Source organism: Ascaphus truei, chromosome 3 (assembly GCF_040206685.1).
Source record: "Ascaphus truei isolate aAscTru1 chromosome 3, aAscTru1.hap1, whole genome shotgun sequence".
Taxonomy (NCBI): domain Eukaryota; kingdom Metazoa; phylum Chordata; class Amphibia; order Anura; family Ascaphidae; genus Ascaphus; species Ascaphus truei.
Genome location: NC_134485.1, coordinates 5,201,608 through 5,219,195, shown reverse-complemented (window position 1 = coordinate 5,219,195; position 17,588 = coordinate 5,201,608). Strand labels below are relative to the sequence as shown.

At 44.6% G+C, this 17,588-nt stretch overlaps 1 protein-coding gene across 1 annotated transcript in view; it reads left to right on the top strand.

Moving 5' to 3' along the window:
• LOC142491259 (vomeronasal type-2 receptor 26-like) overlaps positions 1-17,268 on the top strand; it is a 48,183-nt gene extending 30,915 nt beyond the window's left edge. The window contains exons 3-4 of the mRNA XM_075593550.1: positions 12,773-12,911; positions 15,305-17,268. Coding sequence (XP_075449665.1) covers positions 12,773-12,911; positions 15,305-16,203 — 1,038 coding nt within the window. The 3' untranslated portion in view covers positions 16,204-17,268. The remainder of the gene's footprint in view (positions 1-12,772; positions 12,912-15,304) is intronic.
• Positions 17,269-17,588: the final 320 nt, after the last annotated feature.

Sequence of the window (17,588 nt, the reverse complement as noted above, 5' to 3'; positions counted from 1 at the left end):
TAATGAAGTTGTCTGTAAATGCATTTTTCATGCATCTGATTCATGCCGGGGTCTCCGATAGTGATATTAATGTATAACAGCTTCAGATACCCCGGCATCAATCCAATGCTAGAAAAATTAATTTTTTTATCTAAGTGATTTCTTGCCGTTTCTCCGCAGCCTCTCCCCACCTTCTTGCCAACTTTGCTGGCGAGGTGGTTTGAAGAGGAATTCTCAATTCTAGAACAGCTAACAGCCTCGAAATGCTGATCGGGGCTATTAAAATTGAGCGAGGTTGAAAAAGTGCCAAAAAGTGGCATATCGCCGGGCATTTGCCGTAAAAAAGTGTTTTGCCTACTAATTTGCCGAAAAAGTCTGTTATCTGCGATTTTTCGCTGCTTACTGAATTGCAGGGGGCAGGGAGATTTTTGCTGCTTAGTGCATAGCCCCATAGTGTCACTTGCTTGGTTGTTTTCACTTATTGACAAATTCATATTTATTGCACATTAATCCTGTACTAGGACTCAAATTTTTATCACTTATCACATTCACGTTTGAGCGCCACCTTTGATCTCTTATACAGGCCTCTATTGGGCAAGCCCAAGTCCATGTGTGTGCAATGAATAGACACCGCACTAACTACTTCCTCTATCCCCAACCACCCACCGTATCCCCAACACATACAGTACAGTTATAGGCAAAATCCCTATTATCCACATCTGGATCATAGCTAATTTTTCGGTTGAAAATAAAACATTACTGTCAGGGTAGACCAGGTCTTACCAACACATTAATACCGGGATTCTGGATTGAGCACAACAAGGAGGGCAAAACAAATTGTAATGTATTTCCTTTTAAGACAAACACACAAATCTTCACAATTACACTGGATAAACACTTACTGGTTGGGGGAACTAAATCAAATGTCCACGGAACGAATGACTTGAAAACAAAATCTCTTGGCACCCCTGCACGCATGCAAGTGGGTGCGCGATTTGAGCCGTGTGACAGTCGTCAGCTAGGGGCACAAGTTGCCACCCCTGTATCTCCACCGGAGGAAAGATGTTCATTCTGTCCTTACAGGATTTGTTTGGGACTCCCTGGCTCAAACGAGTTCTGGAAAAGGGGTGCAAATCTTCGTTATACAACATTCGATTTGGCAGCAATAACATCGAAGCTACTAGAATAGGCCCCAACATGTCATAGGCTGAGTTGCTCATAAATCCACATACTGTAAATAAAATCTGTTTGTGTCCTTTTTATCGGTCAGTAAAACTGCAATGTTTGGCTTCTCATGCTGGGGATCCAGGGACAGTAAATCTGTCAACACATGTAAATACATGTGTGACGGGAGACCAATGCTTTTAACACAAAAATACTCGGATCCTTTGATTGAGCAAAGCATGAAGGTAAAATAAATTGTCATTTATTCAAACAATGAACATACACAGCTTGATTTAAAAAAATACTACGAAAATACACTTACTGGAATAGGGTCAAATGAAATAAAAGGTTCCCAAAACGAAATGTTGCAAAACAAAGTCTGTAGGAGCAATTTCCCAGTTGCAGGAGTTACTTGCAAAAAGAGCCTGACTGGAGCTGCTTCGTTCGTGATGACACTTTTAAAATCTGGAAGCTTAGATATTTCTTGCAGGAATCCTTTGGTGAATCTGTTACATGATGGAACTCAGATGGAAGTGTTACATGAGGGGCTGCACAGATTTTTAAACCCTCCAAATCCCAATCTGTACAGTCTGCAGCCAACTACTGCATGGGAACGAAATAACCCACTATCGTCAGGTTTTGCCAGTCTCTTACAGAACCTGGCAGACAGCTTCAGTATAGCAACTGAGCATGTGCAAACATCCCCCACTTGTCATGTGAGACTCCCTGCCAGCTCAGCTCCGGAGAGTCTGGGTCGAGTAGCCATTTGCCAGAAAGGCTTATTGAACTTCTCTACCTTTTCTCCTCCCTGCTACCAAATGTTTAACACCTTTATCCTGGATGGCCTTTGAAGCTGATTCTTTGAAGCACAGAGGCGGAGTAGCTTCCCCTGCTTCCTATGCAAATGGATTTCTATCGATACTAAATACCTTCCTCTGAACAGTACTGGACTAAAAATACAAACTTTGGGGATTGTTAACAACCATTTTCTTTTCCCCTTATACAGGAAAACATTGTTACAATAACCCATACCATTGAAACATGTTATGATTCTCGCCCCCTTAGCCCTGGTGGGAGACACACAGACGGTCCCCTACAATTACAGTATTACAGCCATCATTGAGTCGCAGAGCTGACACTCTACACTTTAACTTTAACCCCTATAACTCTCCACCTTATGACTAAGAAGAACCAGGGGAGCGATGGTACCTTAAAAAGAAAGAAACTACATACTGTAGTTCAATAATGTAACAATATGACACAAATGAGGCTCCCAAGTGTACACTTATAAGGCTGAAAGGTACCAGACTAGGTATAAGTGAAAAAGAAAAAATGTGAACAAGCGCTAAAGACTAAAACACCAGTGTGACAAGTACAAAATATATATATAAAGGCTGCCTAGTAATACTGTCAGTACTAACAGAAAAAGTGAAAACAAAGAAAAACCTGGCACCAAAAGTTCATTGGATAATCCAGGAGTACAGGATTATCCAATGAACTTTTGGCGCCAGACAAGGTATAAGGCCACAGGTTAGAGCTAATGGAAGGAGGTGCAATCTCAAAAGAGAGAGACACACAGAGCCAGTAGTAAAAATAACACGGTTTATACAAAATAATAAAAATGAAGGCTTACAAGATCCCAATGGGATAACAGCATAGAAGGTTGGTGATCATAGCATCACATCACACCGTCGTTGCTGCTTGAAGCCGCCATGGTGCGTCTCTGCCTTGAGCCGATACTTCACTTCCGGTATTGCAGCCGATTGAAGATGACGTCACGGAGTTCCCGGGCAGTCTCTCTCCCTCTCGATCGTAGGGTCACGCACTACGCGTTTCGCCGTTCTGAATGACGGCTTCGTCAGGAGTTGCAATGACCTGTTAGAAGGGTCTTATATACCCACTATTCTAATCATTAACCTCTCCTCCTATACAGTAGGATAATTGATAACAGACTTCCCTAACTAATGGGCACTAAATTAATAATGGGAACTAAATGCACTAATAAGCCAGAGGTGACAAAATATTCAAGATTTTATACATTCATAATAAAAGTTTTATACATTTATAATAAAGATTTCAAACATTAATAAAACGGATAAATCACAAGATAAAAGGATTCACCTTTACATTCATAAGGAAAGAATCATAAACTAAAATAGCAAATTAGAAAATACAAGAACATTTTTATTCCATAAATCGCTTATTTATCCCTAATCTCATTGGCTCTTTGCATAACATAAGGGACGACGATTGATGAATCTCAGAAATATGAGATAAAGAGAATTAGTCAAGAAACAACATAAAAACCAAATTACACAATACCCATATTTAGAGGCATATGCTGATATCATATATTTACCAACAAACTGCCATCAACATGCATCAGGAAAATACATAAACATTGATGTTCTGTAAAGCACATACCAGATGACATAGATGGATTTAAGTCTATGCAAAATGTAATATACTCAAAAAATATATAAATAATATACGCAAAAAAATATATGCACAAGATATCTGCAAAAAATATCTGCAAAAAAATATCTACCTAAAAAATCCAATAATCAAAGAAAAGCACCAAATTCCAAATCTACATTTAGGCCTTGAGGAACTAGGGTCTTTAAAGAAAAAATCCAAAAACTCTCTCTTTTTTTAAGTGCAATATTCCTGTCTCCACCCCTCCAATGGGGCAACACATGTTCCAGCATTGTGAACCTCAGGCCCGAAGTGTCACCCTGATGTTTTTGAATAAAGTGATTCGATAACAAATGTGTGGTGACACCTCTTCTAACATTACCAATGTGTTCAAGAATACGTGTCCTTACAGGCCAGGTGGTTTGGCCTATATTGTAGCCCACAATGGCATTGTATAAGGTAAATCACGTAATCTGTTTTACACGTAATGAGTTGTTTTTTTTCAACCAAAGAAGTTTTTATTAAGTGCATGGTACAATCATGACAATATCTACCAACCCAATGTCGTATATAAGGGTACTCACGTCAACTCATTTAGTATAGGTACTCATAACGGACATACTGGGGAGACTGACATACAAACCAGACTTCTGACAAGGATACAACAGGGGAGAAGGATGGAAGGGGGGGAGGAAGGGGAGGAAGGGGGGTAAGGGAAGGTGGGGAGGGGGGGAGGCTGTCGCAGTTAATTTCGAGACCTCTGGGGTCTCATGGGAGATCCCGGCTCTGCTAGGTCCCGGGGTCAGTTCCAGCTTACTGTTCTCGATTGTCTTCGGACGGGTACTACAGACACTAACTAGTCACCCTGCGACCCATTCTGATTGTCCCTCCCTCCCGTCTCGTTCATGTATCCCCTAAACATCCACACACATCCAAGGAGAACCCGTCCAGAACTATTAAAGCAATATATGGAGGCATTGATCTCTGGGATATCGGTCAGGGCTAACCAAGGCGCCCAGACTTTTAGGAAATTTGTGCTGGTGTCGTTAACCAGACTCGTTAACTGCTCCATCCGGCAAACATACCAAATTCTATTCCTAATTTGTGGGATATTGGGTATCTCAGGCTGCTTCCATAGTGCTGCGATTTCGCACCTCAGGGCAGTTGCAAAATGTGCAATTAATTTATGCTCCGATCTGTTTAGCCCCGGGGTGCGTCTGGCCAGCAGAAACAACCAGGGGTCAAAAGGGATCGTGCAATCGAGAATTCTCTGGAGCCAATTCCTGATGTCTTCCCAGATTGGAAGTATCTTGGAACAACCCCACAGCATGTGCAGCAAGTCTGCCTGTTCCCCACATTGTTTGGGGCACAATGGGGGGTAACCCGTGACAAACTTTGATAATCGTAGCGGGGTCAATTACCACCTCATCAGGACCTTATACGCGTTCTCCTTTAATGTTGTGCAGATTGAGCTCTTAGCTGCTGCTAAGATAATATTGTCCCAGTCCTCGTCATCTAATGTTTCCCCTCGATCTCTCTCCCATCTGATCCTATACTGCTGCGGCCGAGTTTATTCGAGCATTTGCCCGTTCTCGGCCGCAGCAGTAACCTGGCGCGCGCTGGAGGGTGCCGGGTGCGCGCCAAAGCCTCGGAGGAGAGGCCCGCCGATCGGGGCTTCCCCCTCTCCTTACCGGGTCCGCCGGGTCCCCCGGAACGTCCCGCCGCCGTAAGTAGATCCACGCGACACCAGGGCTCCCTCGGGGAGCCCTGGGCACGTGTACGGGCGGCACAGGCACCCGATGATGCATGACCGCGCATCGGTGATGCGCGGCACGCTGAGGGAGTGCGCCTCGCAAGCCGGGACATATCCCGACTTGCGGAATGAGCCGTACTCAAATAAAGTGTGCCGCCTGTGTAACTAAGTGCCACGTCGTCGTCAGGGGTCGGGCAGACTACCTCCTTATACATCTCAGAGATGAGTCTCTTGGTACCTGTTCCTCTCGAACAGAGCTGTTCGAAATTAGTCCGCTGAGCGCGGATGGGGAATTTATCATAGAAAGCCCTTAGTTGGAGATATCTAAAAAATTCTGAATTTGGTACTGTTTGTTCTGATTTAATTTGCTCAAGAGGTTTGATTGATAGTCTACCCTCTAGGTGTAGAAGGCGTGTGTAGCCTATCTGTGTCCAGATAGCGAAATCTTTCTTCTGCAGGCCCGGAGCGAAATCAGGGTTCCCCAGAATTGGGGTCATCAAGGTGTGTTGCCTCGTTAGGGCGAACTGATATTTGCTCTTGTCCCATACTGTTAATGAGCTGTCTATAGCGGGGAGCGGGTGACTGATGGTTTTACGCACCTTGTTTGGAAGCCAGATCAGGTCCTGGAGTGCCACCGGGGCACAGCAAGCCGCCTCCAATTCCACCCAACGCCTCAAACTAGGGTGGGAGTGCCACTGGATAATTTGGGTTAATTGGGCCGCTCTGAAATACGATAACAGGCAAGGTACCGCCAACCCTGCTCTTGTTGTGAGCCTAACCATTGTGCTAGTTTTAATGCGGGGGTTTTATTACCCCAGACGAACTTCACCATCGCAGACTGTAGCCGAAGGATATCTTCCCTGTTTATAGGGACCGGTAGGGTCTGAAATAGGTACAGAATTCTAGGGAGGAGATTCATTTTTAGAGACTGGATCCTGCCAATCCAGGATATACTGTACCCTGCCCATTTACGGAGATCTTCCTTCAGTGTCCGTATCAGTCTGGGGTAATTTGCATTATATAGGGTGCCAGATTGCTTTGTGATATTTATCCGTAGGTAGTTAATAGAGGAGGTTTGCCATTTAAAATCAAAGTTCACCGTGATCAGTTTCTCGGTGACTTTAGGTAGGTTGATATTCAGGGCTTCTGATTTTGCCTGGTTAATTTTGAACCCTGATATCGCGTTAAATTCCCCCAGTAATTGAAAGACATTCAGCAGAGAGGTGAGGGGCTATGATAATGTTAGTATCACGTCATCAGCGTACAGGGCCACTTTGTGTGGCTGTTCACTAATTTTGATTCCTGCTATGTTCGGGCTGAGACGAACATGCGCCGCTAGGGGCTCAATGAATAGCGCAAAAAGGAGGTGTGATAGAGGACAGCCTTGTCTGGTGCCGCTCTTAATCAGGAATTCGCCCGAGGGGAAGCCCTGGTGTCTGACTTTCGCCGTCGGTCCTTGATACAGAGCGAGAATTGCCTCCACCATTCTCCCACCCAGGCCAAACTCTCCCAGCGTCTCTCTCAAGTAGGGCCAGTCAATTCTGTGGAATGCTTTTTCTGCATCTAGACTGAGCACCATAGATGGGATGTGTTTTTTTTGTGCCAAATCAATCAGATCTATAATCCATGGTGTTGTCTGCCGCTTGTCGACCACATATGAACCCTACTTGATCGGGATGGACCAACTTGGGCAACACCTGGTTAAGGCGGTTAGCCAGTAGTTTGGAAAAGATTTTTGTGTCTTAGTTTATCAATGAGATGGGTCTATAGCTTTTACAGTCTGCTGGGTCCTTTCCCTGTTTGTGGATCACAGAGATAGACGTCTGGAGCATCGAGCCCCGGATGGAGGCACCATCCATAAAGGAATTGCACAGTTTTAGGAGGTGAGGAGCTAATAAATTGCGGAATTTCTTATAAAAGAGGTTGGAAAATCCATCAGGGCCCGGGGCCTTAGCTGCTTTCAGTGACTTCATTACCTCTAGGATTTCCTCTATAGTAAAGTCTGCCTGTAGTGTGTCCCTCTCCTCTCTGGTCACTTTTGGTAACTGAGCCTCTGCTAAGAACGTCTTTAGTCGGGCTTTTGTGGTTGGCGTATGTGCCACCTTTGCCCCATCATATAGGGTTTCATAATAAGTTTTAAATTCATTTACGATTTTTTGGGGGTCAGAAGTAAGATCCCCCTGCGCTGTTCGAATTGTCTGAATTTGGGAGACTTGGTTTCTGTCTCGTAATTTGTTGGCAAGTAGGGTATCTGGCTTGTTCGCTTTTTCAAAAAATTTCCGCTTGGACCATGTCAGCTCCTTCTCAGCATGGGAGGCGAGCAATATATTAAGTTTAGTTTTGGTGTCTAGCAACTCCTTAAGGGTCCTTGCATTTTTGTTATCTTTATGTAGGGCTGAGAGGACTGCCAATTCTGCTTGTAACTGATTAATTTTTTTGTCCTTCTCTCTCTTCCGCCTGCTTTCGATCCCTATGAGCTCTCCTTTCAGAGTTGCCTTATGGGCTTCCCATAGGGTAGCTTGTGAAGCTACGCTTCCCATATTCTCCTGACAGTATTCCCTGATTCTATCCCCCACTTTTTGTGAAATTTCGGGGATTTTTAGTAAAACTTCATTGAGTTTCCAGTTCGCTCCTGGTCTGTCAAGTATAAAATCCGAGCACCGCAGCTCTATCGGAGCGTGATCTGACCACGAAATATCGTGGATGCCCGAATGGGAGATCTGAGAAACCATTCTGCTAGACACAAATGTGGCTATTCTGAACACATGGCACATAAAGCTTGGCCCCCTGCAGATGCACTTACCAGAACTCCCTCCTACTGTCTCTGTACGTTCTCCCTACCTACCAATTAGACTGTAAGCTCCTCGGAGCAGGGACTCCTCTTCCTTAATGTCTAAAGCACTTATTCCCATGATCTGTTATTTATATTATCTGTTATTTATTGGATTACCACATGTATTACTGCTGTGAAGCGCTATGTACATTAATGGCGCTATATAAATAAAGACATACAATACAATACAATACACAAAGAGGTAGTCTATCCTACTGTATCTGTCATGTGGGTGGGAGTAGAATGTAAATCCTTTGTTGTGGCGATGTTGTTCATGCCATATATCTAGGAGATTATTGGTTCTCAGCCCCCTGTTCCAGGTTTGTCTGACTTTCGATTTAGTATGACCGCTCGGGGTGCATCTATCCATTATCGGATCCAGTGTCTGGTTAAAGTCGCCCCCAAGTACTACGCAGCCCTGCGCTATCCTCTGGAGGACGGAGAAGAACTTCTCTAGGAAAGCCTCTGCATCGTCGCTCGGGGCGTATACGTTTGCCAATGTGATTGGTTGACCTCGTATTTCGCCGATGATAATCAGATATCGGCTGTTGGTGTCTTTTTTGATGATCTTAACCGCAAAAAGCAAACGGTTGTGAAGTACTGTAGTATGGCTACCACTCTTTTTTTTTTACTGGCTGAGGCTGAGAACCAAGTCTTAAATCTATAGTCTATGTATTTCAGGGAGCTGGATTTAGAGAAGTGTGTCTCTTGTAGTAAAATTATGTCGGGGTCTGTCATTTTGTAGTCCGCCATTTCTAGTTTGCGTTTCCCTGGGCTATTAAAGCCTTTCACATTATGTGAGATAATAGTAATCCCCTTACTCATTTGTGTATTTCCAAACCTTTGCCTGTCTGTAAGCTTTCACCTGTGCCTGGGGTCGCGTCGTCGGGAACCGTCTGGATCTTTCTGTGGTTTCTGACTGCAGCCGGGAAAAACAAAGGGATGCACACTGGGGGAACAAATAAACACATATAACAAGACATGTAAATACAATGTCAACACATCCGGCGTTTGGGCGAGACCAATCCCCACCAATCGCCTTCTCTGCCCCTCCTGAACGTACAGCACAAGCGTAGTCCGGGATGGACCTCCACCCCCCTCTACCGCTCCCCTTTGCTGGCCCAGTGGGGACTTGCATGGGCCTCCGGAAGGGGTTACCTCCCATGCCCATGTGGAAGCTCATGCCCAAGGTGAAACTGGAGGGCACCCTCCCCACCCCCCCGATTGTGGAATGTAATCTTTATCGCATCTTAACAGAACATAACCTCTGGCAGTTCAACTTTGCTACTGCAACTTCTTCCCCCAAATTTCTAACGTCTCTTCCCCCCTTTGTTGCCCCCCCCCCCCTTCGGAAAGTTATTGACTTGACATTACTATCTCACCTCTTCCCATTCCCCCCCCTCCCCCTACTCTCAGGATTCTGTTGTGGGGTGTTATAAATATGTCTTTATGTCTATCCCTTCTTCCCTAGTCTAGAGGTACTGTATTTATTTATTTATTTTATTTTAGGGGACCGGGCATGAGGGAAATGATTGTTTGTGTAGAAGTGATTTTGTAAAAACAATGTTTATGGTTCAGCTGCTGTCTGTAGCTATGTCGGTGGTGGGATGACTCTCTCTCGATGCTCCCTGTTTTCTTCATGAGCGGCGGCGCGTGGTCTCTTTCTGCGACGTGCTGCAGGGTGCTGCTAACTCATCCTTCCCTCCTGTCTGGTGTCGGACGGGGGGTCTCTGCTTCCCGGCGAGCCCTACGCTCCTCCTCTCCTATTGCCGGGTAGCTTTGTCCCTGCCTCTCTTCTCGCGGGACCGGACGGTGGTTGGCGCCCAGTGATGACGTCGCTTTTGAGTTCTTCACTGCCTCCTCCAAGATGGCGTCCCTGCCACTTCCGGTGATGTTGTTCCGGTGGACGCCATTTTCTCACCTGAAGCCCACGGAAGAGGTAGTCACTCCCCCAGCTCTCCCGCCTGAGTATGCTGCACTTCCGTGATGCCGCCTCGTGGGCCAGATCTTGTACCTCCGCCATGATGGTCAGCATGCGTTCCACCAGGAGCCGCCATGATGCATACAGGTAGGAGTTTCTGTTTTTTGTTTTGCTTGCCTTTTAGGTGCAACCGTGAGGGTTGCGGGGCCACTCCACAGGATAGCTCTGAGTCTGGAGCCATCGATTTAATCAGCAGGGTCTCCATTCATCCTTCGAGGGGTTAACATCAGGGGAAGACAAATTAGGGGTGAACTCCAACTTTATTAACTGGCCTTCAAATGTGAGGCATCTCCATCAGAGAAAAGTGAATATAGGCAGGCCTTCAGGCTATAGCGTCCCGACTTTCTCGTACTGCCCCTACCACCTGCCAGTCCGCGTCCCCGGGCTTCTCTTTGCGAGGGCTCGTGGTGGAGTTCTCCCTGACTCCCAGCTTCTGTAGAAACTCTTCCCCCTCTTCTATCTCCTTCATGAAGATTGCCCTCCCGTTTTGGATGACCAGAAGGCCAAACGGTAAGGTCCATCTATATCTAATGGCCCGGTCCCTCAATGTTTTGGTGATGGGCTGTAGTTTCCTTCTCCTGGCTAAGGTGAGCGGGGAGAGGTCTTGGAAAAGCTGCAGGGTGATATCTTCAAATCGGCAGGCTCCTGCCGCTCTGGCCTTCTGGAGAATGGCATCTCTGGTGCGAAAGTGGTGCAGCCGGGCAATTACATCTCTAGGCTGCTCTGTTGCCGCCGGTCTGCTTCGTAGGGCTCGGTGACAGCGGTCCATGATTCGCTCGTTGGCCGGACAGTCAGGGAGCAGCTCCGCTAGCCAGCGGGAGATGAATTCCTCCACATCAGTGATGGCCTCAGGGATACCGCGCACTCTGATATTATTTCGGCGGTCCCTGTTCTCTGCGTCCTGTTGTCTGTCTTCCAGTTCATTAATTTGTGTCTGGAGATGTGTGGTGCGTTTGTCCGATTTTTTGATAAGTTTTGAGTTGGCTACCACCTTCTCCTCCAGTGCTCCGGTTCGCTCACCAAGTCCTTGCACCTCTTTTTTTAGGTCATGCATTTCTAGATGTATGAGTGCTTTCATGTCCCTGTATAACCGCTCAAAATCGCAGCGGCGGACCGGTAATTGCTCCGGTCCCTCAGATGTGTCTTCATCCCGCTCCGATTCCGAGCCCGCGTTCGAATCTGGCGCCATTGTTGCTGCCACGCTCCGTGAGCTCGATCGGCCCAGATATTTGCGGAGGTCTCCCTCTTTTTTTTTCTTTGCCTGCATCGGTGCCATCCCTGCAGTTTTAGTGCTTGTGTCAGGGTGGTTAGGAGTGCCAAAGTTCCGTTCTGTACGATTTATTCGTGTTTTATTGGGGGTGAGGGATGGAGCTCAAGGCTTATGCTGCCATCCACTTCACTTTCGCGCATGCGCCTCCGTAATGAGTTGTTTTATTTGAAATGTCTCTTTTGAAATGTTTGACATAAATCCAAATTTGTCATCGGATCTGTATCGGCTTGAAGCGGCAACGACGGTGTGATGTGATGCTATGATCACCAACCTTCTATGCTGTTATCCCATTGGGATCTTGTAAGCCTTCATTTTTATTATTTTGGATAAACCGTGTTATTTTTACTACTGGCTCCGTGTGTCTCTCTCTTTGAGATTGCTCCTCCTTCCATTAGCTCTAACCTGTGGCCTTATACCTAGTCTGGTACCTCTCAGCCTTATAAGTGTACACTTGGGAGCTTCATTTGTGTCATATTGTTACAGTATTGCACTATGTAGTTTATTTCTTTTTAAGGTACCATCGCTCCCATAGTTCTTCTTTATCATATGTTCGTGTGGACCCCGAAACAGTCCTTCTAAGGGTTTGAATGTCTTTTTTGTACCAATTATATTGCACGTGATTATATTGTTTTTCACTTTGTATTTTATCTTCACTTTTTCTTGTTGTTTACATATTTTCAGTGTTCACTTGCACAATTTTGAGATTAAAGAGTATTTTGAGCGCCATCTAGTGTTATTTGCTATAACTCTCCACCTTATACCTGGTGAGAGATGTACGGAACCCCCATTGGGTTCTGGGGTTTGGGTATATTCCGAGAACCTTTAATGTAATTCAGTTCCCTGCCTGGTTTTACTGTCCTGGTTTGTGCTGAAGCAGGGGGATTTGTCGGTGAGCGGAAAAATGCTTTCTAGGGAGGATTTTATCCGGTGGTCTGTGTTGCTCATGTCCTCAGGATTCTGGGGGGATTCCGGAGTACATGTTTCGGGGTAACCCGCAACCCTGGCCCCCTTCTATCCAAACACACCCTGACAACACTTTACTATAAAATCACCCCTGAAACTCACGCCCTGCACATCTCCGCTGGTTAGCACTCCTGGAACAGTAAAATATACCATATCTTCATTATACATGCAGTTACATGCCATGATTGGGTCAAAGAGCTGGCACTCACAATTCCCCAATATGGTTTAGGGGCACCCAGCCGGGCCAAATACCTTTATGAATGGCCTAGGTACCCCTTCCCCATCACAACATGCATACAGTACGTTAATTTTATTAAATCCTCCAATATAAAAAGTAAATACAAGTAGATATCACCGCATTAAATATATGTAAGATTTCCTGTATATAAAACTGTTATCTTGTTCCTCTCTTAGGATAGTTTCGGGCAGACTCCTCGGTCAGCGTGCAGTGAGAGCTGTTCTCCTGGATACAGGAAAGCTTCTCAGCAGGGACAGCCCGCCTGCTGCTATGTCTGTGTGCGATGTTCAGAAGGAGAGATCTCTAACACAACAGGTCAGTGCAAGTGACAGCCTCATACACTGAGAAACATATTACATTCAGTATGAGAAGGATTCTTTTCATGCTGCGTCTTTCATTCAATGTTCTAGTATTTGTAATTTTCCTGGAGAAACACAGATTTTATTTAGGCTGTGATTCCTTTCTTTTATTACACTACAATTACAGCTCTGTACACTATGATTTCCTCTATTAAAAACTATAATGCTGGTCCACTTAAAGGCATCACAACCTACATCAAATATACTGTATACTATTACATTTTGGGATCATGGAAAACTGCAACAATAATACATTATTCAGAAACGATATACTGTGTACATTTATAGCTAGTGATTTTACTACAACAGCAACTGTACAGTAATTGTAATAAAATAATGTGGTGCACTTTACAGTATCTTACTAGAAGATGACACTTTTTTAATTGACATTATAATATATTTTGAATATAAGCTTTTGAGAGCAATGCAGAACTAATCTACATAGTATTAGTAGCAAATGTAAGAAAAATAAACCATACAAAAAATGTTCAAGGGCTTTGCTGATAAAGACCCAAACAATGGGTCATTGCAGCCTGTGGGGGTCTGTTCTTTAGACTGACTTCTCCCATGGAGAGATGTCCCACTGCCAGGGGATGCCGCGGTAAGTTCCGCGTCAGTTCTGTGTCAGCGGGAAGATTAGGTTGGGCTACATCTGTAGGTGAGACAGGTGAGAGGTACTAAAAAAACATGGATCCGGATTCAAAAACCTCAATTAACTCAGTGATAATAAGGGGATGTTATAATAATAATTAATGGATTTTATATTCTCTGATGTTAATGCATAACCACATGCAGCACTTATCATCTGAGATCAGACTCAAAAAAAACTGTTCATGGTCCCAAGGCTCAATAAAGTATCCGGCCGCTCCTCCTTCTCTTACCGTGCACCCCAAAACTGGAACACATGCTGGCTTAAAGGACTCCTGAGTCTCCCGCTTGATGATATTATGGGGTAGGTCAGGACAGGCTTCTGGGGTTATACCCTGTACGTACTCACTCTTTCAGCGCCTCCATCTATTGCAGGCTCCAGGATATGAGGTGGAATACCTGGAATAGAACGCCCCACTCAGGGATGAGAGATTCCAGTCTCAAAACCGCTTCTTTATAATCAGGAACACTTTATTGCACCAACAACATACACTGGAGAAGCCATACACAGGAACACAGGAACACAGGAACACAGGAGTTCTTCTGCAGGATGGACCTGGCCATACACTCCCAGCCAGGGCCCTGGAAGCTGGCTTAGCTCTTCCACTACCCCCTATCAGAGTAGAGGGAACAGTCTACCCACCTCTCCCCTAAGGGAGGGCCCACAGATTGGCAGAGACCTGCACAACTGGGTTTGGTGACTGAGCTCCTCTCAGGGTAGGAGCAACTCACTAACAAAAGGAAATGCAGTTCACTAAGACAGATCTAGCAAGACCCCACCTCTGTCCCTTATTGGACACAGGCCTGACTGCACTGCCTTCTCTGCACTACTGATCTGCAGTGAGTGGGGAAACCCCATATCTACTCCTGGCAACTTACCCTTACTAAGTATTACTGCCAGGAGGAGGGCAGACCTTTAACCCCAAAATTAACCAGGGCTACATTAACTATGTCCAGAACATACTTGAGAACGAGAGGTATCTCTCAATGTATTCCTTCCTGGTAAAACATTTTATAAATAAATAAATAACCAAAAAGCTAATTGTATGCAAAAATAACAGCCATTTAACTCATTATCATAGGCTTAATGTCCTGTGAATTTAGCACGGCCTCACGTCATCTTTAAGGAAACATGTCTCTTTTTAAGTACCGTTTATCTCTTACCTAAAGGTCACACTACTCCCATGCAATATAGTGTAGGTTTGCTGGAGAGGAGACAGATAGTCATTTAAATATATAGCAAAGAAGAGTCTTGCTCTCTCCATCTCTCTCCTCTAAATAACGTCAGGTTATATCCCTGTGTCGGTCTATAACGAAGCTCCTTGGATAGAGTACAATATGTGTAGTTAAAGGGAACACCTCTTTGAATATTTTTCATTATATCAGTGACTGAATGAAAACAAATAGTTTTCTTTATTTATTTATTGAGAGGATTTATGATTAGGAAAAGCTTTGTAATACCAGGAGGAAGTCAATGGCAAAAGCTGCAGTGCAGCTAGTTACTCAAGAGACAATGGAAGCCATAGGGGAACATGAACCAACTTTGCTGTCTGTAGTAGCCTTCTTTAAAACAATATTTTGGGGGAGTTGTGGGTGAAATTACAGGTAAAGGTGACCTTAGTGTATTGTGTATATTATTTTAGTACAAAGCATTGTGTACACAGTTTACTGTATAAAAATATTAATGTTGAATTTCTGCAGATGCTGAAAATTGTGTGAATTGCCCTGAAGATCAGTGGTCCAATGAGAAGAGAGACATGTGCACCCCAAGAACTATAGAGTTCCTTTCACATGAGGATCCCCTAGGAGGTTCTTTAACTTCTCTTTCCATTATATTCTGCATAATCACTTCTTCAGTGCTGGGAATCTTCATAAAAAATCATAAGACACCTCTAGTAAAAGCAAATAACCGAAACCTCAGCTACATCCTCCTCCTCTCCCTCATGTTGTCCTTCCTCTGCCCCTTGTTGTTCATCGGACGTCCTGTGAAGGTGACCTGCCTGCTCAGACAAGCTGCTTTTGGGATTATTTTTACAGTGTCAGTCTCTTCTGTTCTGGCAAAATCCGTCACTGTTGTCATCGCCTTCAATGCCACAAAGCCTGGAAGCAAGATAAAGAAATGGGTGGGGAGCAGAGTATCCAGCTGCCTGGTCCTTCTCTGCTCACTGGGGGAGGTTGTGATATGCATGGTGTGGCTGGTTCACTCTCCCCCATTCCCAGACTATGACACACAATCTGACACTGGGAAGATGATATTACAATGTAACGAAGGGTCTGACACTGCATTCTACATTGTGATTGGTTACATGGGATTCTTGTCCGTGTTAAGTTTCATCGTTGCTTTCCTAGTTAGGAAGTTACCTGCCAGTTTCAATGAGGCCCAGCTGATCACTTTCAGCATGCTGGTGTTCTGCAGTGTTTGGGTCTCCTTCCTCCCAGCGTACCTGAGCACCAAGGGCAGAAACACGGTGGCTGTGGAGATATTCGCTATCCTGGCTTCCAGTGCAGGACTTCTGGGCTGTATATTCATTCCCAAGTGTTACACTATCCTGCTCAGGCCTGAGCTGAACACCAGGGAACATGTCATTGGGAAACACTGACATGTTTCTCACTCTCACAATATGCTGTGAGGCTGTTTGTCTGTGTCAGTGCCGCCCTTTCTAAATGAATGGAGCACTAACACAGAGAAGCAGCTTCACAGCATATCAGATAAGGCAATTTGTGTCCATAATAATATTACATTATGTGCACCCTTTCCTTTCCAGTAGTGCAGCTGAGCAAATATGGGATATAATATACTATAATAAAGATTTATTATTAACCAATGTGCATGTGATTAAGTTACTATATGTCCATGGGGAGGGCAGTGATTCTGAATAACACTGGTGGCAACAAAGATGAAGGGTTGGGAAAGAAATATGTTGGTGAAAAGAGGTGTAGTGAGATGATCAGGATGGAGTGCAAGAAGAAGTGGCAGCATAAGTAGCACTCAGCAACAGCACATAGTCCTGAAATGCAAGTAACACTTGTATGCAACTGCATAAAGATTACAAGGACAACACTCCTAACTGTTTAAGTTATCAAACTCATCAAACTAATACCCACAATAGTCTAGAAGTTACTTTCTCATGTTCCTTTCTGCACTTCCTACTCTTAGATGAGTCTGATTGCGTGACATGTTTCAGTTAAGTTTCTATGGGCTTGTAGGAACATGCTATATGGAATAGCAATATGTTTCTTGCATCCAACATTGTTACAGATGCTGCGGATGTTATTTTAAGTAATATCTGGGTACATCCCGCGTTGCGTCGCGAGATGGTCAGTTGCAGACTAATGGCCCGCCGGAGTAACACAGCAGGGGATCTCGGGCATATCTCGGAATTCCATTTAGAAATTCCTTAAAATAACGACCGTTGCATCTGTATGTGGAAGAGATTCATGTAAATACAGATGGACCATAATTTATGTGTAATTAGCCCCGAATAGTGTGCACCTCATGTGCAGCCTCACCTTGCTCCTCACCGCAGTGAGCCGCATGGACCTTGTTTGTGGTCAGACAGAATTATCATTTGTGTTTCTGCAGTTCAGTACGTGTCCAGCAGGTGGCACACTGAATAGCTTTACCTATGATAATGTGAATGGTACAACTCAGTCTGTGCAGGTGTCTTAGGAGAAGATACATGTGCAGGTGTGTCTTTGTTTAATGACCTTGGACAGTGCTGTACATATCTACTGCTTCACTTTCACACTTTATTAAAAAAACACTATGCATTTATGGAATCTGTGTCATAACTTTTTTTGTTACTGTGCATGGCATGGGATATGGCTCTTCCTCCATGCCACACAAGGCCAGCTTGCAGGTCATATATTGTGCAATTCATGTCAGGGCAGATAAGAGAGCAAATCTAGATGGGATCTATGAGTAAATCGTAGTCAGGGCAGATAAGAGAGCAAATCTAGATGGGATCTATGAGTATATCGTAGT